At 41.5% G+C, this 22,793-nt stretch overlaps 1 protein-coding gene across 3 annotated transcripts in view; it reads right to left on the bottom strand.

Moving 5' to 3' along the window:
* The window catches only part of CD109 (CD109 molecule), a 67,753-nt gene extending 52,596 nt beyond the window's left edge, over positions 1–15,157 (bottom strand). For 2 of the 3 annotated variants that reach the window (XM_033143250.1, XM_033143251.1), the window contains exons 1-2: positions 14,320–14,707; positions 13,235–13,395 (exon numbers count right to left, since the gene is read on the bottom strand). In XM_033143250.1, coding sequence (XP_032999141.1) covers positions 13,235–13,395; positions 14,320–14,681 — 523 coding nt within the window. In that variant the 5' untranslated portion in view covers positions 14,682–14,707. Of the gene's footprint in view, positions 1–13,234; positions 13,396–14,319; positions 14,708–15,101 lie in introns of those variants that run through there. The other variant, XM_033143252.1, reaches the window with a different exon arrangement.
* Positions 15,158–22,793: the final 7,636 nt, after the last annotated feature.

Raw genomic sequence — 22,793 nt, 5'->3', positions numbered from 1 at the left:
CCTCAGGTTAAGAACCGTTTCAGGTTAAGAACGGACCTCCTGAACGAATTAAGTTCGTAACCAGATGTACCACTGTATAAGAGAACAAAGGAGGTGTTTATTGTGAGTTCTGGCACACTCTTTCTAGAAAAATAACAGTGATAAAAACTATTTATTACATAAAAGTATTTGGGAAATGCAAGGCACAAATCAATTAGACAGTCTTACTAACCAACAATCATATTATCTATATTGTAAATTAGGGGTGAGGAACAAAATGAATGCCCTACTTACACCTTTTCTATCTTTAGCAATATGAAAGGAAATGCAAAAGAAAAAGTCTGAAAATTGAAAAATGTTTATATGCGTATAGTGAGCCACATCAGCAGAACTAAACTTTTATAATAGCTGCACAATTTCCTCAGTTGGCAATGGCCTATAACAGTCATTTGGAGAAACCATTCTAGTCATTTCCTTCTCTGTCAGCTGTTCTCTTCTCTCTAGGAATCAATTCTATTACTTTAACCCTACCCTTTTCAAGTAACGTTACCTTTATATCCATCTCCTCCTCCAGCTCCCACCCTAAATTGCAGAAGGGAATAGTAATCTTGATTGGGCAGTGAGGAAGGAAACCTTTTACTCCAACAATCCCAATGAAAATTGCTCCGTAAAGACATGTGGATGGAGAAACAGGGAATGCCAAATTTCTTATTGCATGTTAGAATTCTGGAAGCAGTGCTGCATTCCATTTCCAGTTTAAAGTAGAACATCAATTATTGGATGCTGCTAAACTGTCCATGTCTGGAAGCACCCACCATCACTGTATTTGTATTTGAAGCCTCCATTTGATATTCGCAATTAATATTGCAAAAAAATATTGCAAACATCTAAAAGGTTTGTGGATTATCAGTTGACTGAATGCACATAATTAAACTAATCAGTGATTTAAAGCCGGGTGGGATTTTCCTTTCCTGTGTCAGATAAGATTAGATCATAGCTTTGGCAGTACCAATCTTTAATTATTACATTTGCCTGTAATTTCAAATAATTCAGAAGGGTTGAAATATTGCAGTTAAATTATGACCCGCAAACTGTTCTAATTGTCATTTATATTGGTTTTGTTCTACTGAATTGAGGCTTACTGTTGCCGAGGGAATCAAAATGTTTGGTTCAGACCCTAAATTAAAACATACGGCTCCACAAAGAGTTATTCATATCCAGAGGCAATACTGAGGGCTCCTGCTGCTGCTTTGGGACCTGCCTGCAACAGCAGTTCACCTTTAAGCTACCACCAGTGACAGATGGAAGGCCATCCCCCCCAGGTACACACTCTGGGAAGTGAGTTGGGAAACCTGGAAAATCCACCTTTGTTAAAACATTTATTACAAATGAGGAAAGGAATGCCTTTTTCCCAGCACATAATACAAGGCTGTATCCTTTCTGGCAAAATGAACAAACACTACAGTCCTTTCCCTCCGTTGAGTCTCTTATGGTGCCACTGAGTTGCCTGGGTGTCCCTGTGAGTAGACATTCTCAAGCTGCTCCTTGGCTCTGTGGGCTGCTGAATCCCCCTGCACCATTCTGCTCCCCCATCACAGTTTCGTTTTGCCTCTATCCACCACAGAACGTGATCAAAGTCTCCCCTCACCAGGCAAATTTTACAAAGACACTCTTCTTCCTTACTGGCCCACCATTCCTCCTCATCTCCTTCTTTCTCTCAACTAACTGCCCCAACTGTCACTTTCCCAATGTTCTAATTCACATGATGACAGTTGCCAAGACTGCCCAGAGTTACCCTTTTACTTTTAATATATGTTAAAACAAAAACAGAAACACTAAACAAACATCTCGTTTGTTACAAAGGTACATGAATGTACACCTGTCCTCTTCAAATTTATCAATTTCTGTTCTCAAAGTTTCTCATTTTTCCAGTCTTAAACTCAGTTCTCCACATTTCCACAACCTGCCATTTTTTATATTTAAAAAATCCTAATGAAAATTCATCAGTATTTCAGTGAAAGGTCTCATCATCATATTTTTATTATTTATACCCCACTCTGGGCGGCTTACAGCACATAAAAATTGTAAAACATTAGACATTAAAAATTTCCCGATACAGATGTCTTCAAAAAGTCAGATAGTTGTTTATTTCCTTGACATCTGATGGGAGGGCGCCACTACTGAGAAGGCCCTCTGCCTGCTTCCCTGTGACCTCATTTCTCACAGTGCCAGAAGGCCCTCAGAACTGGCCCTCAGTGTCTGGGCTGAATGGTGCAGGTGGAAACGCTCCTTCAGGTATACTGGGCTGAGGCAGTTTAGGGCTGTAAAGGTCAGCACTGACACTTTGAATTGTGCTCAAAAACGCACTGGGAGCCAATGTAGATATTTCAGGACTGGTGTCATATGGTCTCGGTGGCCACTCCCAGTCACCAGTTTAGCTGCCGCATTCTGGATTAGTTGTAGTTTCTGAGTCACCTTCAAAGGTAGCACATTGCAGTAGTCCAAGCAGTAGATAACCAGAGCATGCACCACTTTGGCGAGACAGTCTGTGGGCAGGTAGGGTCTCAGTCTACATAACAGATGGGAGTTGGTAGACAGCTGCCCTGGACACAGAATTGACCTGCAACTCCATGGACAGCTGTGAGTCCAAAATGACTTCCAGGCTGTGCACCTGCTCCTTCAGGGGCACAGTTGCCCCATTCAGGACCAGGGAATCCTCCACACCCACCCATCCCGTCCCCCCAAAACAGTACTTCTGTCTTGTCAGGATTCAACCTCAATCCGTTAGCCGCCATCCATACTCCAACCACCTCCAGACACTCACACAGGACCTTCACTGGTTCCAATTTAAAAGAGAGGTAAAGCTGAGTATCATCCGCATACTGATGAACATCCAGCCCAAACCCCGATGATCTCTCCCAGCGGCTTAATATAGATGTTAAAAAGCATGGGGAAGAGGACGGAACCCTGAGGCACCCCACAAGTGAGAGCCCAGGGGTCTGAACACTCACCCCCCCAACACCTCTCTCTGGACATGGCACAGGAGGAACCACTGTATAACAGGGCCCCCAGCTTCTAGCTCTATAGACGGTCCAGATGGTCACGCTGGTCGATCATCTCCAGCAGGCTAGGGAAAAAGGTGAAAGCTGTTTCCTAGTTCTGCTGGATCTCTACTGGCCTTTGATACCATCCACCTCTCCTCATCAATGCCCCCCTTCCTCTCACTACCTGGTGATGATGGGGTCTTCCCTCATGGCCAAGAAAGCAAAGCATTCAAGGTCTAGTGCGGTGGTTGGCAACGTTTACCTTGCCTGGGCCAGTTCATTCCAACCAAGATCCCTCCATGGGCTGGATTACGCATGTGCACACAATTTCCAGCATCTGCATTTGCGCAGACGCAATTTGCGACATCTGCGAAGACGCAATTTTTGGCCTCTGCATATGCACAGATGTGATTTCTGGCGCCACGGAAGTGAGTCACTGCGCTGGTTTAGCGCAGCGCACAGGGACTCACCGAGTGGGTGGCTCAGTTCGGGGGCAGCTCATGGGCCAGTTAAATGACCCTCGAGGGCCGCTTGTGGCCCATGGGCCTTAGGTTGCTGACCCCTGGGCCATAGCTATCAACCTTCCTTTTTCTTGCATTGGGAAACGGCCATAGCTGTCAACCTTCCCTTTTTTTGCAGTGGGAAACGGCATTCGAATAAGGGAATTTCCCACAAAAAATGAAAAGTTGACAGCTATGCCCTGGGCTAGTGCCTGAAATGGTTCCACCAGGAGATTCTTTCTAAGATCTGTTAAAAGTCATTTCCAATGCTAACTAAAAGCTTCCTGTTCAGCCCATTTTAGTGCTTCCCTTCAATTTCCTTCTTAGTCAGCTTTTGTTCTCAGTGATGGTAGGCAATTGCTTTTTTCTTCCCCCACCATAGAGAAATAATGCAATAACAGAAAGAAAAGAGAAGCAAAAATATGGGAAACTATCAGTGCACTAGCCCCTCTCTCTAAAGGGGACAAAGCCTAACTAAAGAAAAGCCAATTCTGTATTAACCATGCTCACTAGGAAAGCCATAAAACATGTTGGACTTGCCAACAAAAACCTGTGTTCTTAAAATTGAATGGCAACTCTCAAATATACCACCACTGCATTTTAATGTTAACTTTTTATATTTTAAAAGTGGTTTTGTTAGATTTATCTTGTCCAATGTTGTGCTTATTTCTAGCCATTTCCTATCATTCAGGTTCTACGGGGGGGGGGGGGGAATAAGCCTTCTCTATCAGTCTCACACATGCAAAAGGCTGCTGCATAGGAGGAAAACAGTATCTCAGACCCAAACAGGTGAGTGGCAATAAGAACAATTTGCTGTTCAATATGCAAGAACAGGGATACAGGCTTCTGCTAAACAAAAAATTGATCCCCAGATCAAGATCCATGTCAAAATGTTCTTAATCTTCACACATAGTTGAACACGAGTCTGGAATAAGAGTCTCCAGTTTTGTTTAGTCCCAGGCCTTCACATAAATCTGTCCTAAACTTGATTCTTTAAACACTATAGAACAAACTGCATCATAATCTATCAAAATAAAAATTCAAGTAAAAAATCCTAACATCATCATGCAAAAAGATAAGCAGTTAAGTCTTAGCAGTTAGGTCTTAGATTCTTTTTTAAAGCAACATCGTAAGAGCTTAAGAACTTGTCAACCTGGCCAATTTTGAGGCTTTGTTTTTAAAGCTTTAATGGGTAATCTTGATCATCAAGTGAAAAATAATATTGTTCCCAAGTGAGTTTTCCCATGTCCTCATTGTTCTACTTAATAACAATGAAATCTTACCAAACATAATCAAAACTTCATACAAAATCACCCAAAGACATGCTTAATTAAGAAAATGTTTATTTTCCCCAGAAACTTTGCTAATAGTTGGCTGCTGATTGATACACACACACACACACACACACACACACACTTTATTTAAACAATCTTTTTCAACTTCCATGTTTGGCCTTTGACACCAGAATTGCATATTTCAGGACCCACCCTATTCGTGTGATTGCAATTTGTTTTAACTGTTTTAAAACTGAATTTTAAATTGTAACCTGCCCTATGAACTGCTGGTGAAGGGCAGGTATAATAATAATAATAATAATAATAATAATAATAATAATAATAATAATGCTGCATATGGAGGCATTAGCACAACCCTTTATTTTTATGTTATTTATTTGTTTAAAAAATATTTATATGCTGCTTTTCAGGCAAAGCCCATCCAAAGCAGCTTGCAATAATTAAAACTACAAATACAGTGGTACCTTTGGTTAAGCACTAAATTCGTTCTGGAGGTCCGTTCTTAACCTGAAACTGTTCTTAACCTGACGTGCCACTTTAGCTAATGGGGCCTCCCGCTGCCACCGCTGCCCAATTTCTGTTCTCATCCTGAAGCAAAGTTCTTAACCCGAGTACTATTTCTGAGTTAGCGGAATCTGTAACCTGAAGCGCCTGTAACCTGAGGTACCACTGTATATAAAAAAAACACTAAAAAAAACAGATCCACAAGAATAATAGCAGACTTTTAAAATATATTTTATTCTGAGTTTATTAAAACTAGAATTTTTTACAATCAAAGCCTTTTCACTGCTCTGGGAAAAGTGGAATAAAATTGTTTCTAGACTGTTAGCAAAATAGTACATTGTGCAAACAAATTACAGAGAGTCATGACAGTGGGTCAAGGTAGGGTATTACTGAATTCATAAGTAGTATTTGGACTGCCACACAGAAATATCACTTCTATATTTCTTCAGGAGAAATGGAGCTCACATTATCAGGAAACTAAGCATATTCAGTAATACTATTAGATTTTATCCTATTCTATCTTAAATGATAGGAAGATTAATCCTCTGCTATTGTTTTGTACTATTGGTTTTTCTTTTGATCAACAAGGAAAACAAAATGCAAAGGTTTACATTCATCCACTGCATGAAATTATTTCTGGAGATGTGTTAGCTCGGAATTATGCTTCAACTTTTCCAGGACTAACCCTGGAAACTAGCAATATCTGATGAGTCACTTGGCAAAACAGAGCTTTAAGTGAAACTTAATGGCATGTTTATGTTATAATATGAGATTCATAGACTATCAAACCCTGTCCTTGCTGTGCTGCTATTTAACAACTTAGCATTCATCAGTGTTTTCTAGCTTGGCATATAAAATTGGCTCCTTTATATTGTTAAGCAAGCAGGACTCAGTTGCTGGCATGGACATTTTTCCAGTGTTTATATATGATCACAGCTTGTCTGAGCTTGAAAGCTATTTGCATAGTCTCTATCTATTTAGTAACTTTCGGCTGGGATTTCTTTTCCCCCCAACTCCCTTACTCTCAGAATCAAGATTTCTCCCTACACTCAATTAAGCAGCAATTATATCACTTCTGAGTCTTTGAAGACAGATGCAAGTAAGCACCTTAACACTTTACTATCACTTTAGAAAAACTTTTAAAATTTAGAGAATCTCTTGCATCGCTTATTTTATGCCGAATATATTTGCAACAGCAACTCTTCATGGCTGCTAAACAAAACTGCCTTGCCCTTTTTAAGATCACAAATTATAAGTTTCTCCTACCTCTGGGTACTATTGTATAATTATGTTCTTGTTACAGGTATTAGGCAATAAATGTACAACGTTGAGATTTAGGAGGCAAGAGGTGAAAATGTTCCAAAATAAAAATGAATTGAGCTATCAACAATATATATAGCCAAGTGCCAGTTTCACCCCTTAGGACTGAATTAGGGAGGATACATCTCTAGATTATTTCATGCATTACACAGCAACAGCCCCAGGGTTGCTATTGAGTGTACGGTACTCTTAACACATAGCTGGGATTGTCTTTGGCTCCAAGCATACTTGCAGGATTTCTAAGTGCTTCTTTGTTGCAATAGTACTTTACATTTCTTGGTGCACACCTAAAATGCATCTTATATGAATGAGATTTTTGTTAAATCCTACTTTCTTATTCATCAGATGAAAAATATATGAATCGTTGCGAGGTTTTCTAAACTTCTGCCAAGTATAATCTTGCCAACCTGTAGCATCCTTGGCTTTTTTATTTTGAATCTCTATTACAAAGCAGCCACCAATAATGTAAGGCTGCCAACCTCTGTCATGAGAACTGTTCTCATAAACTGCACAAGCAGGCCACACCAGCATAGGCTTGCATTCTGTTGGCCTCACTATGAGAGTAACACTACCAAAGTCTTTCCTTTATGATCCTTGAGACCTAGTACCAGTAATTGATTCAGTTAAAGAGTAGCCCCAAACATGTATTCCTTATCATTGATAATAAAATACCCAGAGCCTGGAGCTTTTACAAAGCATAAACCAAACACTGTCTTGAATTTCAAAGCAAAATATGCCAACCTTTTTATAAAAATAAAAGAAAAACACTGAAAATAAAGCAAGATAGTTCCAAATGCCCAGCAACTGTTATTGTTACATGTCAATTTAGACTTTATATTATTAGTATAAACTACAGATTCTGGTAAAACAACATCTGATGCACACTCAGGAGGAACTCATTATTTCACATAGTATGTATTCTGTCAAAGGTAAGATCTTTTATGTCAGCATTTCAGATGCAATATTATTAGAGGATTTGAAAACATGATGAGCAATTCACGTACTGTATCTGCAAAAACGTTCATTACCAATGTAAAGTCTGAATGTTCAAAATTAAGTGTTAAGGTGTTCATAACTGGTAATAGCTCTTGACTTCTGCATATATTTAAAATCAGGTATACATATTAATGTGATTTATTTAAGGATGGGGCATGCACATAGCATTGTGTTTGCAATGCATTTTAAAAGATGATGGTGGTGTTTTTTCAGATTAACACACTAATGTTGTCAAAATTAGCTACCAACAAAAAAGAGATGTCATCAAAGAGTCAAAAATCTTAGATACGTGCTGCTGAGAAGATTGCTAAAACAGAACCAGAGTGGTACATGCTAGCAAAAGTCTTCCATGTGAACCAGAGACTTCTGAGTCCAAATATCCACTATGTCATGAAACTCAATAGGTAACTTTGGGCCTGTAATCATGTTGTTTATGTGGTAAAGTTTATGATAAGAAGAATGCTGTATCATTTCCAACAAGGTAAGGGTTAACTGTAAACAAAGCAGCTACCAAAGACAGACTAGCAGGCAGCAGACTGTCATTGTAGTCTATTAACAACAAGAAGATGGCTATGTTGGAGGAGGCTGCTGACTTTGTATTCAGAATCAAATGCATCAAAAGGGTTGTCAGTTGTAATTGGTCAGTTAATGGGTATTCTACCTCATCTTATTGACTCATAATTATACACCAATAAGGGGACCAAAATTCACCCAAATAATTATAAATAAAAAGCCTGGTGTAAATAAAAACCCTGGTTTGATACTGGTCAAGGAGAGAAGCTGTTGTCAGCTGGAGTAAAATGTTTAAGGAGACTTAGGAAGAGCTTTCATAAGTCTGAAGAGTACTAGGAATCACAGCAGAGGTTGCATCTTAAGGGGAGCTGAAGATCTAGCCTAGGAGCTGATAGAATGGGGGCAAATTGCTGAAGGAATTCTGCTAAGAGAGGAACAAGGCTCCGTACCAATGTTAAGCAACAAAACTGATTGATAAGTATCGTGCATATTTTGGTTTGTTTATGATGAAGTTAGTTGCTTTTTAGATGAGCTAAAATCAAAAGTTTAGCTGAAGATCCAAACGCTTGTTGGAGAAATACTACAGTCTGATATGGAGGAAGAACACATTTCAGTCTGTTTTCTAGAGAAGAAAGGCTTAGTAGTGATGGTTTCTGTCCTTGTGGTTTGCTCACCCTTCATCTACAATCGAAACCATATTCTACCAGAAGGTGATTTTAAGAGAATCAGGGAAATTTAAGCTGTTTGAGGGAGGTGACCAAGAAAACTAAATAAAAATCATTGTAAGGAAACCTCTCAGAGGTTTACAAAAAAATAAAAACTTGACTTGCCTTTCAGGATGAGAAGGCCTCAGTTCAAAATTATTTGAATAGTTCACTTCTTAAGTGAACATGTCATAATTTATTTACTTATTTATTGCACTTACATCCCACCTTCTTCTCCAAGGAGTTCAATGTGGCATGCATGGTTCTCTCCCTCATTTAATCCCAACAACCCTGTGCGGTAGGTTAGGTTGAGAGACAGTTATTTTCAGTGTCTTAGGGTGTCTTCTCTTGGCAATCTGTATTTGAGCAATATTGCTTCAGCTTTCCAAATGAGGGGTAACAGCAATGAAACAATATAGCTCCCTTGTTGCTGAAAACAGTCAAAGAAGCTAATAAAAACAGCTGAAATCTAGTCAGTATGTCTTTACTAGTTCTGAGATCATATTGAATATATGGGCGGATTCATCTGCTGACCTGTTTAATTATCTTTTTTTTTTCATAGAAGAGCAAGTGAATCAGTGCCATATTTCAACATTCACCTAAGGGAGAGTGTGAGCATGGTGCTCCACCAAGACTCAATGGCATGACTCTACCCACTCAAGAAAGGGTGGGAAGAGAGAATATTGCCCAATAGGCTTTATACATGGATGGGCCTCTGAAACATCTGTCTCACATGTTAAATGCAGGTGTCTACCACACAAAGAGGGTCACAAGTAAACATGTGAATTAATCCTTATTTTTTTACAGAACAGAGGAAGCTGACTTATACAGAGTCAGGCCACTGGTCCATCTAGGTCAGTTTTTTTCCCCTAAACTGGCAGTGGTTCTCCTTGGAGATACTGGGGATTGAATGTAAGAACTTCTGCATGCAAAACAGATCACTGAGCTACAGCTCTTCCCTGCCCAATAAAGCTAGGAAATTAGCATGCACAAGATCTGCTTTATATCTACTTTAAAAACACAGCTCTGCTGTAAAGCCAACTTGATATCTCCTCGGAAATATCCTATATATTTGGAAAGTCCCAAATGGTATGCAGTTGCCTCCTGTGGCCAAATGTGGTTGTGTAGAGAATGCTGCTACTAATACTAATAAGGGCCTTTCCACATGGTTGGTATTGGTTTATTAGGAATGCACAAAATAGTTATTCATTTGTTGTCCACAGCCCCTGTGCCTTTCCTCAAGAGTTGTTCTTTCATCACATTTCACCACCCCAAGATGACAACATTGTGTATCTGGAAATGGTACCTTCCCCAGCAAAACACATACCCGGTAATTGCAGAATGCTAAGTGACAGTATGAGTGGCACAGACATTGATTTTACATTGCAACTAGCAATACATTCCTACATTCCTACACACGTACACACACACACACACACACACACATATTTTTCAGTGCTTTTGAGGCTTTGTGCTCCTCTGCTATGTCATTATCTAGTCTTAAACAACACAAAAGTGGACATCCACTTTCCCTTTCAGGAATGCCCACCACTTTGTTAGCTTTATGCTTCTTCTTGCATTTACACTCTCCAGCATCTGCATATGTCTCTAACCATGGGTAGTAATGCCCACTGGACATAACCTGGCTTCCTTCTCAGTAAGCATGCATAGAATTGCACTGTAAGTGCAATTTTGTTCAGGATTTCTTGAGAAAAAATAGCCTGTTAAGACTCACCCTTTCTTGCTTACAAGTCATCCTTTCATGCTCTAGAACACACCAATGTGCATTTTTTTTAAGGGAAACAGCAGCACAGCTATCCCACTCCAGTCTATATACAGTGGTACCTTGGTTTATGAACTTAATCTGTTCCGGAAGTCCGTTCTTAAACCAAAGCGTGCTTTCTCATAGCAGTGGGGGACTCAATTTATAAATGGAACACACTCAACAGGAAGCAAAGCATGTTCTTATTCCAAGGCAAAGTTCACAAACCAAAACACCTACTAGTACTTCTGGGTTTGCAGCGTTCTTAATTCAAGTTGTTCATAAACTAAGCTGTTCTTAAACCAAGGTACCACTGTATGTTATTTTATATATTTCATGTGTTTTTATTTTGTCAACCACTATGTGATCTTCAGATGAAAGGCGGTATAGAAATGAAATGAAATGAAATGAAATAAATATATGTGGAAGACAGACATTGAAGTGTAGTTGACACAGTGCCAGACTTTGACTTGAGATACCTGGGGAAAAGGTTCTCCCAACACCACCCCCATGAGCCAACTGGAGAGGCAGAGGACACGTGGTGGGAAAGGGGAGAAAGTCCTGTTATACTAATGAATGTCTTTGCATGAGCTTCCACTGGTAATGCTCAATAACTGAATCCTGCCGATGGGATTGAACTCCTTGCTTAGTTCACTAGTTCCCCTTAGGCAAGTCACTATCCCTCAAGATTGTTATAAGGATAGTAATTTTCTTTCAGAACTAGCTTTTTTCAGGGAGAGCCTTTTCTACAGTGGCCCAACATCTCTGGGGCACATTGCTACATTCACTCTAACAAGTTCCATCACTTCAGATGCTCATGAAAGCCCTAAAGGTTCACTATCTTTCAAATGAGTTTTCCAGAGCTACTTTATTCTATTAACTGATTTGGTTGTAGTCAGGTACTTCAATTTAACATTTATGGGGCTGATACGTTCTTGCATTATTACTTTTTATTCTTACTGATTTTATGTAGATAGCTGTATCATATTGCACTTTTTTCTAAGTTTTGAGAGAGGGGTTTTTTAAACCTTAAAGGTGTCCTTTAAAAATTGTGAATATAAAAATGGGATAACCTGAGCTTTCTGAAGCAATGACAAAACAAAATGTGATAAATATACATCATGCTACTGAAAGAAACTTGGAAAAGAACAGTACAATAGGCATGCTATGGCATTTCAGATGCTTTGTGATGTTAACCCAGTGACCTGCAGGGCCCTTAAAAATGCTCCTGAAAAACACAGCAACCATTCCTAGGCTCCTACTGAAGGGGCACATGAACCATAAATGTAATAAGCAGCTATCACATTATTATGCATATAATAACGTGTGATATTTCCACAGGGGGACCACAACAATTTTGTGTGTAATTGCTTTTATGTTTAATATGTTTTTCTGGCAAGCTAGTGCATAGTTTAATAGTTTATCAATGGTGAGTGTCTGTGCTCTTCGATGAGTTTCTGTATACCTACTCTGTAACAGCCAGAGTGTCTCAGGTTCTTGTAATAAGTTTTGAATTCCTGGAGTTGAGGTGATAATGGAAGGTAGGTTTCGGATTCCTGTAGATAGTTTCGTTATCCTGGAAATTATGTGCTTTCGGGGAAATCACATGGGGCTCAATTGCCGTAAGTTTCGGTTTCCTAAAAATCATGTGTTTTAGGAGGTGGCTGTGCATAAAAAGGAAGAGCTCACCTCTTAGGGGTGTGCAGTTGGCGAGCTCATTTGCGCTGCACCATTGTCTTGCATATGCAATTCAAATAAATCCTGTTGCATCCTGCTTGGTGAGTTGCCTCTTTGTGCTGGGTTCAATGCTCCTAAAAACCCAGGTTGGACAAAGGTCCTACACTACCTCAGAATAAACATAAAGCATGTGTGTGCAGACTGCGAACTCAGTTCAGTTCTGGTACTAAAAACTATTTTTGAGGCTCAGACTATGCTCAGAGGCATCTTGTTCTTCCATTATAATCATGTGTATTTTGCAGCTGGCTCTGACTGATATTCTATATAATCCTGAGATTCTAGAAAAAAAACCCAAAGTAGATCCAACAAAAGTGAAGTCTCTCATCAGAAAGGTGAATTCTGAATAATTTATGACCAAGCTCCTCAACTCTTTTTTAGGCTTCCTATCTGCTCTTTCTCTTAACAGTAAAACAGTAAAAACAAAAACAAAACTTTTTTTCATGAGTACATAGGTCTCCCCAAAGCAGAAACAGTGTAAAAATGATCTCGCTCAGGATTACATTTAAAAAATGAGGTGACAGAGGGGCAGATTCCAGGGGGAAATGGCAACCACAGTCAAAGCACATGAATGGTTATACAGTACATTTAAACCACAGTTCAGCAAATAATTTCACATTTACATCTATGTAGCTCATCATACTTATTTCCCCCCTGTGGAACTTCTGCATAAGGCAGATAACATATCTGTTCCGAATTCAGCTCACCAATGATAGTCTTAAATTCCCTCATTAAGGCTACAATTCTAAACCCATTTGCTGGGAAGCAAACCCCATTTAACAGTGTTTACTTCCGTATAGCCACTCTAGGGGCTTTCTTGCAATCAAAAAGTACTACAGACAGAATATGCTTTATTACTTTTAGGCCAAGGAAGTTATCTCACCTCTTTTAAAGATGGCTTCCCCACGTAGTACAGTGTTATTTGCATAGACCACTTCAGCTTTGACTGTAACCTTTTGTGGACTCTTTTTCAGCATAGCTACTCCAATAGTCAAATTTGCTCCAGGCCTGATGCTCTTAAGAGCTGCCAACAGGTATGTGGGCCTAAAAGAAGGGACAAAACAGATTACACTCATGGCCTGATACTCCTTTCACTACTCCAACATCAAGGCTGTAACTCAGTGGCAAAGTTTCTCCTTTGCATGTAGATGGTTCTCGATTCAATCTTTGACTTCTCCAGGTAGTGTGTCCCATCTGAAACTCTGTAGATCCTCTGCCAGTCAGAATGGACTATACTACACTAGGTGGGCCAATGGTCTGACTCTGTATGTGCCAGCTTCCTAAATAATCTCTGGCCTGATTCATATGTGGATTCAGCCAAGTTGCAAGGGTGCGGGGGCGGGGGGAGAGAATACAAGTCATAACTGGTGGGAAATTACTGCTAAATAAAGCTCCGGAAGCCTCACACAAGTATTGGAGGAGAAAAAAACACTATGCTCAAAAAGTATGGTAATATAAGAAAGGAACAGGGTGTGAAACTTTGCCCACCCACTGATAAAATAGTATAATAACCCCCTAATCATCTCCTTTCTCAGACCTCTGGCTCCACATATATACATCCTTTCAGTTTTCATAGAAAGTGCATTCAGGCAACGTTATCCTCTGCTCTTGTCGTGACAGGCTAGAAACGTATACTAGCTTGCCTGGCAGTAAGCCCCAATTGACCCCATAAGAATTGCCTGCAATTATGAACTGATGAGCTGCGGGCAAAGTTTGTGGTTTGACCCCCCCCCCCAAAAAAAAAAAAACAACTGAGTGTGCAACTGAGCTGTCGGTGATCTGCAGTATGACACTCAGCACTCTTGCAAGATTTGCCTCAGCTCCCGATCCTGAAATCCCCATGAGTGCAAAATCTGGCCTTCTGTGCAGGACAGGAGGCGGCGAGCGGGCACTAACCGTTTCCCTTATTCCTACACGCCTTTCCCTCCCACCCCGTCCATCTTCACCCCACCCACTTCCAGTTCCTACCCAGTAGCTTCGGCCCACGAAGTTGCCCAGAGGAGGCACAAAGTGAGCCCAACGGCGGCGGGCAGCCGAGCGCCCCTGAGAGCCGCGGGAGCGGCGTCCGGCAACCGCAGCATCCTGCGCCTGGAATGGGCCGCTTTGCCTGAAGATGCCGCTTCGCGCCTCTTTCGCCTTCTCCCTCGTCTTCTCCTTCCCCGCGCAGCGTTTGCCTGTCCTTTCAGCGGCGGCGGCGGCGGCAGGGAGAGAGGGAGGAGGGCGCCTTGCTCGGGCAGTGAAAGGCGCTCCTTGTGGAAAAGTGGAGGCGGCAGCTCATCTCCCGCGAGCGTCTGGCTCCACCCCGCCCGCCCTTCACGCCCACAAGGCATCCCCACCCTCGGCCGCCGCGGGGCAGGAGCAAGGCCGCATGCGGGCATCTCCGCACCGCACCGCAGCCGCAGCCACCCCCGCGGGCGCGGCAGCTTGTGGGGCGTGGGTTGGTGGGTGGAGGGTTTCTTTTTGTCCGCGAGCTCCCTCGGGCAACGATTGTGGGGGGCTATGAAGGCGACCGTTTCAGACAGGCCCACACCCTTGTCAAGCAGGCACTAGAGGGGTGGAGTTGGGCTCGCTTGGACGAAGCTGTGGGTGGGTTGCTCAGTGGAAAGAAATCCGAGGATGGCCTCAGCTGAGTCACAGGTTGGAAAGGCGAGAGAAGGGTGTTTCCCTCGCAGAAGGTGATGTCTGTGGGTACAGAATGTGCCAGGGAAGGCAGAAAGAGAGAGAGAGAGAAGCGCTGTTCTAAATCTTACCTCAGGCTCTGGATTACATGCCCTGTTAACGGATCCCCTTCACTTTGCCAACCCTCTGGCCAATTTACACAGTACCCCCTTTTTTTGCAATACGCCATCAAAACAAGAGTTAGGTTCCATAGCCCATCTCGTACTGGGCACACAATGTGCACATGCATCAGTCACAGGTGGGTTGCCAAAATCATCTGGTTACTTTACGCATCATAAAAGTGCCAGCTCATCGCTTTTAATAAGTTATTAATGCCCTCTCCACAGGGGCTTGCCTGGCCACCGACTTTGGTGTTATTTAACTGCCAGAGGAATACTTTTTTATATATATTCCCACATCTTTTAATTTCAGGGTTTTTGTACCCTTCGAGGCTTGTGTTTTTTTATGCTGTATTGTACATTAATTTGTTTTCATTCTGATTTGCTTTATTTCTAGTTACCTTTGGGAATTTTGTTATAAGGTGCCCTATAAATACTGTTAATAAATAAATAATGTGGAGCCTTACCCACTGTGACTGAAGAGAGAGAATATTTTCAAAATAATGTCTAGATTACTTTTCTAGTTGCATGATTTCAGTAGAACTATACCAAAACTGAAACATGTTTCACCTCTCTGGGTATATTTTGTGAGTTACAAATATTTTAGGTTTTTTTTAATGATTATCAGTTAAAATTATTCTGCAGACTGGGAACAACTTCTAGCAGCTTACCTGCTACTTCCAGCTCCTACCAGATGGATAATGATGCCACAGTTCCTTCCACAATCTTGTATGAGGCATTTCTTACTTAGGGACTCTAAATCTAGTGTGAGCCTTGCAACAACCTCTTCTTCAGGCTTTTAAATACATAGATCAGACACTTTTTTAAGAGAGAGTGGCTGGGGCAATTGCCGCAGGCCTCACACATGTAGAGGGCTGCATGAAAATTAGCACCAGTGTATTATTGCCCTCTTTAACTTCAGTTTTTCTGAATACCAGTAACTTGAACTCCATAAACTTAATCTGGAGGGAAGGGTGTCACAAAACAAACTCCACAGTGGGGTGGCATACTGTCCTAGGGCTATAACAGCATGAGTAACTCATTGTTATTGCAGGCAGCATGAATAGGAACTCAGCCCAATCAAGATGCCCTTAGGCTCTCTGCTTCCCTCACACAGATTCTGATTGCTAGCAGACTCAGAAAAGAGGAAAGACAAACAGTTCAAATTGGGCACACTAAGAGAAAGCAGAGGATGATGCATTACAAAGTCATCTCAGTCTGTTCCCTCTGCTGACAGCATCCAATTGCACAACAGAGCCTTTCCAAACTCCCTTCTCACTGTACTCAAACCTTGTTTTAAACTTCCAGTTTTCTCCACTCAGTTCAATCCCTATGCTCTATTCAAACTTTCATCATTGTTTTATACCAGCACTTTCTCCTCACATTGTTTTTCCATCCCTGCTTTATTCAAACCACTGCTGCTGTTTAAAATAGTCACTTCTTTCCGCTCACTATCTTTCTGTCTTTGATTTACTCAAGGCCCCTGGCCACATGCAAATGTACATGCAAATGTACTCATGCAGAACCCATTATCAACTGCTGCTAAAGACATGCAAGTTATGGGTGAAGCTAGCATGAAAACAGAGCTCTTGATTAATGCATCAATGTTAATTGCATTCTGCAAATGTGTTTTCAGTTGTACTTCAGTGAGGGAGCAGATGGCAAAGCAGCTTCCCATATGCATGCATTACAAGATAGTTGAAAATGTGCATCCCACACCACACACTCAGTATGAGTGAGCACTACATTGGAAGCCTTATGTCTCGATGTGCATCTATGAGGTATTATTACTATTATTTGTTAAATTTGTATACTGCCCTCATTTGCAGATCTCAGGGTAAAAAAGGTAAAGGTACCCCTGACCATTAGGTCCAGTTGCAGACGACTCTGGGGTTGCAGCGCTCATCTCGCTCTATAGGCTGAGGGAGCCAGCGTTTGTCCACACACAGCTTCTGGGTCATGTGGCCAGTATGACTAAGCTGCTTCTGGCGAACCAGAAGAGCGCACGGGAACGCTGTTTACCTTCCCTCCAGAGTGGTACCTATTTATCTACATGCACTGTGATGTGCTTTTGAACTGCTAGGTGGGCAGAAGCTGGGATCAAGCAACGGGAGCTCACCCTGTTGCGGGGATTCGAACTGCCAACCTTCTGATCAGCAAGCCCTAGGCTCAGTGGTTTAGACCACAGCGCCACCTGCGTCCCTAGATCTCAGGGTAGTTCACAACAAAATATTACAATATAAAAACCACAAAGTGCATAATAAAAATAAAAATTAATAATCCACCCTTGCACAACACATTTAAAAGGGCAGCTGATGTTAATCAGCCGAAGGACTGGGAGAAGTGGAAAGTTTTTGGCTGAGGCCCAGAGGTATATAATGAAGGTGTCAGCTGAACTTCCCTCGGAAGAGCATTCCACAAACAGGGAGCCACTGCAGAAAAGGCCTGTTTTTGTGTTTCCGACCACTTGTGGAAGAGGCACACAAAGAACTGCCTCAGAGGATGATCTCAGGGTCTTTGAATTATTGCAGTTCTGAGCCATTGAAGGAATTGACCTCAGTCTTTTAAGCAAATTTGCCTGGAAGTAATGTCTGTTGAAAATAGGACTTATATCCAGGTGATGTCTTTAGGACTTGAATGTTGGATTGCTAATAGTTCAGAAGTTTGTATTTCAAATATTTTTTCTTGCCACAGGAGATTATTATTTTATTATTGTTTATCAAATAGTGCAGACTCCTTTTGTTCTCTTCCGAGAAACTACAGCCCTCTGCTGGAAAGAATCAGACGTCCACTAAGCTCAAGTATTGAGCTGCGGCAATGCATAAATGAAAGTTTGCCACTCAGAGCCACACATGGAACAGTGGCGAGAGATCTGAAATCAGGTCTTCCACAGTCCCTGAACCCATGGTAAAAGCAGCTGGGGATGGGGCCTGAATTAGAATAGCACCATGGCTTTGCAGGTCAACCTTTTCCTCCTGGTAAATTTTCTCGGACTCAATTCTCCTACAGATACAAAACTGCTTCAGGTGCTCATATGATGGCAATTCAGATCAGGAAACCACCGCAAGAGAGAGAGTTGGAGGAATCTCCCACAGAACCATAGCCTTGATTTGATCCCAGCAAGGGAATCTGTGAAAGATGTGATCACAGATTTCCCAATGTCACATCTAGTTGAGACAAAAAGCCATTATTATCCCATATTTAAATCAAAACATGCAACATGTAATAAATGAAATCTACACCACCACCAGTCAGAAATACATAAGACAGGGTGAAGCAGCTGCCCGAGGCAGCTGGTTTGGAGTGTTATGAAAGGGCAAGAAATTGAGTAACAACAACAACAATTGTATTTGTACTGCCAGGGAAGGGTGGTTGGTGGACCATGGAGATTCTACTAAAAAAATAAAATAAAGTGTATATCAAATAAGACTAAAGGCAGCCCTCCCTTGGTCTAGAACAGGTACTATAACTTCAAGGCATCCATTCTATGCGAAGTTTTGATTAGGCAACATTTATGTGAATTCAATGTCCTAAAGAAATGCAAAAGAGATGGGGAAATGGATGAGGTTATGTTATGTCTCCTTTTTCATCTGAGATCTAGGGGCTAGCAGAACAAAAACTGACGATGACAAACCCTGAGGCATCTGGCATGGATATAATAACTCCAGACAGCTGGAAACAACATTGTAAGCACATTTTGACTTAGTCAGATTTATCATATGCTTCATTTATCAACATTTTGTGTGCTGTTCTGGTGGATTCACTCTCAATGACTTTTATCACTTTTGCCTCTTCCTTGACTGGCTAATCAGATTACAGTGGTACATTGGTTCTTGAACGGCTTGGCTCCCAAACAAATCGACTCCTGAACATTGCAAACCTCGAAGTAAGTGTTTCGGTTTGTGTAAGTTTTTTGGAAGCCGAACATCTGACGTGGCTTCCGCTTGACTGCAGGAAGTTCCTGCAGCCAATCGGAAGCCGTGCCTTGGTTTTCAGTTTCAGGAGTCAAACAGACTCCCAGAAAGGATTAAGTTCGAGAACCAATGTACCACTGTAAATCCTTCATTGCCAAACTACCAAATAGATTGTGGTTTATGGACATATATTTACTAACTATAGCAAGGAAATCACTATCCTCTGTGTGATCCCCTTCTTTTAAATTCTACATCCTTTATTTTCCTAATCCTCTGTCCTGCTGTTGTGCATAGTTGTCTGTAGCAATTTATACCGATCTTTGTCAGCCCAGGAAGGGTTCTAGATGCTGAATGCTGTACAAAACAATTTCCAGGGAAGGAGGAATGTTTGTCTCTGTAGCAAAAATGATAGAGTCTTGTGGCACCTTAAAGACTAACAAATTTATTATGGCATAAGCTTTTGTGAACTACAATCTACTTCATCAGATGTATGAAGTTGCAAGTATGTATATATGTGATTGTTGTGGACAGGGGCAGTATTGTAAAAAGTGAGTTCAGAAGGAACTGAAAAGCAGAATTGGTGATAATTACGTATTTAGCAGTGGCCACTCACAAAAGTACAGTTGGGTTGATAATAAAGATATTCTGTCACTGGTGAGTCAATCAGCACATGCAATGATTTCAGTGGGTTCTGATTACCACTGTATAATACCAAAAATATGTTTTGTATTTCATGATAAGTATATTTGTGCAGGAGCAGCTTGCCTGGTGGGGTAAAGCCATAGCAATAGCCTCCCAGCAGCAGTGCCACTGCAGGTTACTGGAAGGGGTGACATAGTGGCAAAGGTTAGGGGCTGCGCAAGACCTAGGTCAGTCACCTGATATCACAGTGACATCAGGTGACCTAAAGTAAAAAAAAAAAATCCATTTGCATCATCAGCTTGAATTCAAGTAAGTCATGTAAGAGATATTTGCATTTACAGCAAGGCTTGCTATAAGTGGGACTTGCTGGAAGTGTTGATCCTATCAGCTCTTACAAAAAGTGCTCTTTGGATTGGGATCATCAGTATTATGGAGTTCCTGATTTTGTCCTCACAATAAACCAGTCCTGTGAGGTAGGTTAATTTGAGAGACAGGGAGTGTCCCAAGGTCAGCTCCATCAGCTTCATGGCTGAGCAGGGCTAGCAGTAGTAAAAGGTAAAGGGACCCCAACCATTAGGTCCAGTCGTGTCCGACTCTGGAGTTGTGGCGCTCATCTCGCGTTACTGGCCAAGGGAGCCGGCGTACAGCTTCCAGGTCATGTGGCTAGCATGACAAAGCCACTTCTGGCGAACCAGAGCAGTGCACGGAAATGCCGTTTACCTTCCCGCTGGAGTGGTACCTATTTATCTACTTGCACTTTTGACGTGCTTTCCAACTGCTAGGTGGGCAGGAGCTGGGACCGAGCAACGGGAGCTCATCCCATCACAGGGATTCGAACCGCCAACCTTCTGATCAGCAAGCCCTAGGCTCTGTGGTTTAACCCACAGAGTAGTAGTAGTAGTAGTGGTATTTATTTATCACATTTATATCCCACCTTTCCTCCAAGGAGCTCAAGGTGGCATACATGGTTTTATTCCTTATTCCTCATTCTTCCATTTGATTCTCACACCAACACTGTGAGTTATTTTGTCTGAGCAACTGTGACTGGCCCAAGGCCACACAGTAAATCAGTGTTTTTCAACCACTGTTCCGCGGCACACTAGTGTGCCGCGAGATGTCGCCTGGTGTGCCGTGGGAAAAATTGAAAAATTCAAGAGAATTACTTTATATATAGTCAATATAGGCACAGAGTTAAATTTTTTAACATTTTCTAATGGTGGTGTGCCTTGTGATTTTTTTCATGAAACAAGTGTGCCTTTGCCCAAAAAAGGTTGAAAAACACTGCAGTAAATACTAGTATTATTAAATATATTTTTTTAAAAAAAATACCATTTTTATTTATTTACTGTCTTTCATTTCAAGAAGAAATATTAAGGCGGTTCACAAACAAATAAAAGCCAATGGCAAAATAAAAATAATGAAAACATTTATAAAAACACAGCTATCTCCAACACACCAGACACCACACTATGCTAGCTTTTACAAACAATTTCAAATGTTGCACGCATTGTTCTTTCCGTGATTATAATAAGGCCTTTGTGCATTCCAGCAGAACAGGACATTCTAAAAGAATTACCAACCCAGCCATTAGCTGGACTGGGCTACACTCCAGTTCTGTAGAGAATAATGGAGGAAGATATGAAGAGTCTCTCTCTCTTTTTCTTTTCCAATCCAATGCTTCCTCTCAAGCCATGGTTGCTGGTGCTGTGGGCGTTCCTTTGTAGAGGGAAAGGTAGTGAGGGTTTGTGATGCTTTCCATCCTTTGTGGGAAATACGCTATCTTATCTTCTTGAAAATTGTATTGGCCCCACCAGTGCTATTATGACAAAGAGTTTTGTGGCATCTTAAGGACTAACACATTTAAGGACTAAGCCTTCAGGGACTACAGTCCACTGCATCAGATGCATGAAGTGTAATTCTAGATTGAAAAGGATCAACGCACATGGTTGAAGTGGGGAATGGAGAGGTCAGAGAATCAAAATGCAAAAAGGACAGGGAGAATTACGTAATACAGAGCCGTAGTGGGGGGCTAGCTGGTTTTTTTTACCCTGGTTGAAGCCTCCAGAGGGGTGCCATTGAGGCTGTGTGTGTGTGTGTAAATGCGTGGGGGGTTGCCAAACTGGGTCCTTGACAGGGGTGAAATAAAGCCTAGTTTTGCCCCTGGATAATAGCAAAATGGTTGCAGTGGCAATTGACAAAGCAGTGTGGGTGACAACACAAACACCTTAAAATTGGCAAGATGATTATCTCTGTGTGCACACTATAGTATACATTTTCTCCCTCAATGAATTCTGTAGTGTGCTAAGGGTGCTGGGAATTGTAACTCTATGTGAGGGATACACTTAGGGTTGCCATATTTCAAAATTCCTAACACCTGCAAAGTTTATGAACTTTTTTTTAGGAAACCATATAAAATTGTTCAGCTTTTTTGGGGAAACCTTTTTTTGGTTTTAAAGGTTTTGTGCTACTTTTCCTATCATGTTGCCATACAGCTGGATTTCCCCTGACATTTTGCCAATTTTTACACCCCAAAACCAGGAAATGTCATTAATTTTTCTGCTGTATGGCAAACTGAGATGTGCCAGGAGGTGCCCATGAAGGTGCTGCCTCGGGGGCTTCTGCTGCCTGAGGTAGCTACTTCACACCACTTCATGGGTGGGCTGGCTTTGCCTGAGGCCATTATGGGCAAGCACACTGGTATCTGTTTAACTGTAAGCACACACAATTATTATTATTATTATTATTATTATTATTATTACTATTTTAATAAGTTTATCAATCTACCACATTTGCACAAAACATCAGCTGTGTGTGTCTGTATGTGTGCGTGTGCTGCTCCAAGCCAGGAAAGCAGAGATCTATGGGTATTGTTTACATGTGCACATACAACTTTTGTGATCTACCACTTACACAAAAGAGTAGTCCAAAAATTAAAACAAGTGATGCCTCACTCCAACCTAGGCAAAGATTTAGAGTTGTTCAAATGAAAGTGCAGGCCTTGCCAGTGTGCAGGCTGGGTGTGGGTCCTTGCCTGCCTTCTCTCAGAACTGACAGTTGTTAGATAGGCGTGCCTGGCATGCTCTGGTCCATGGGGTCACAAAGAGTTGGA

Source organism: Lacerta agilis, chromosome 3 (genome assembly GCF_009819535.1).
Source record: "Lacerta agilis isolate rLacAgi1 chromosome 3, rLacAgi1.pri, whole genome shotgun sequence".
Taxonomy (NCBI): Eukaryota; Metazoa; Chordata; class Lepidosauria; order Squamata; family Lacertidae; genus Lacerta; species Lacerta agilis.
The sequence above is the reverse complement of the archived record's forward strand: the minus strand, read 5'-3'. Positions and strand labels throughout refer to the sequence as shown.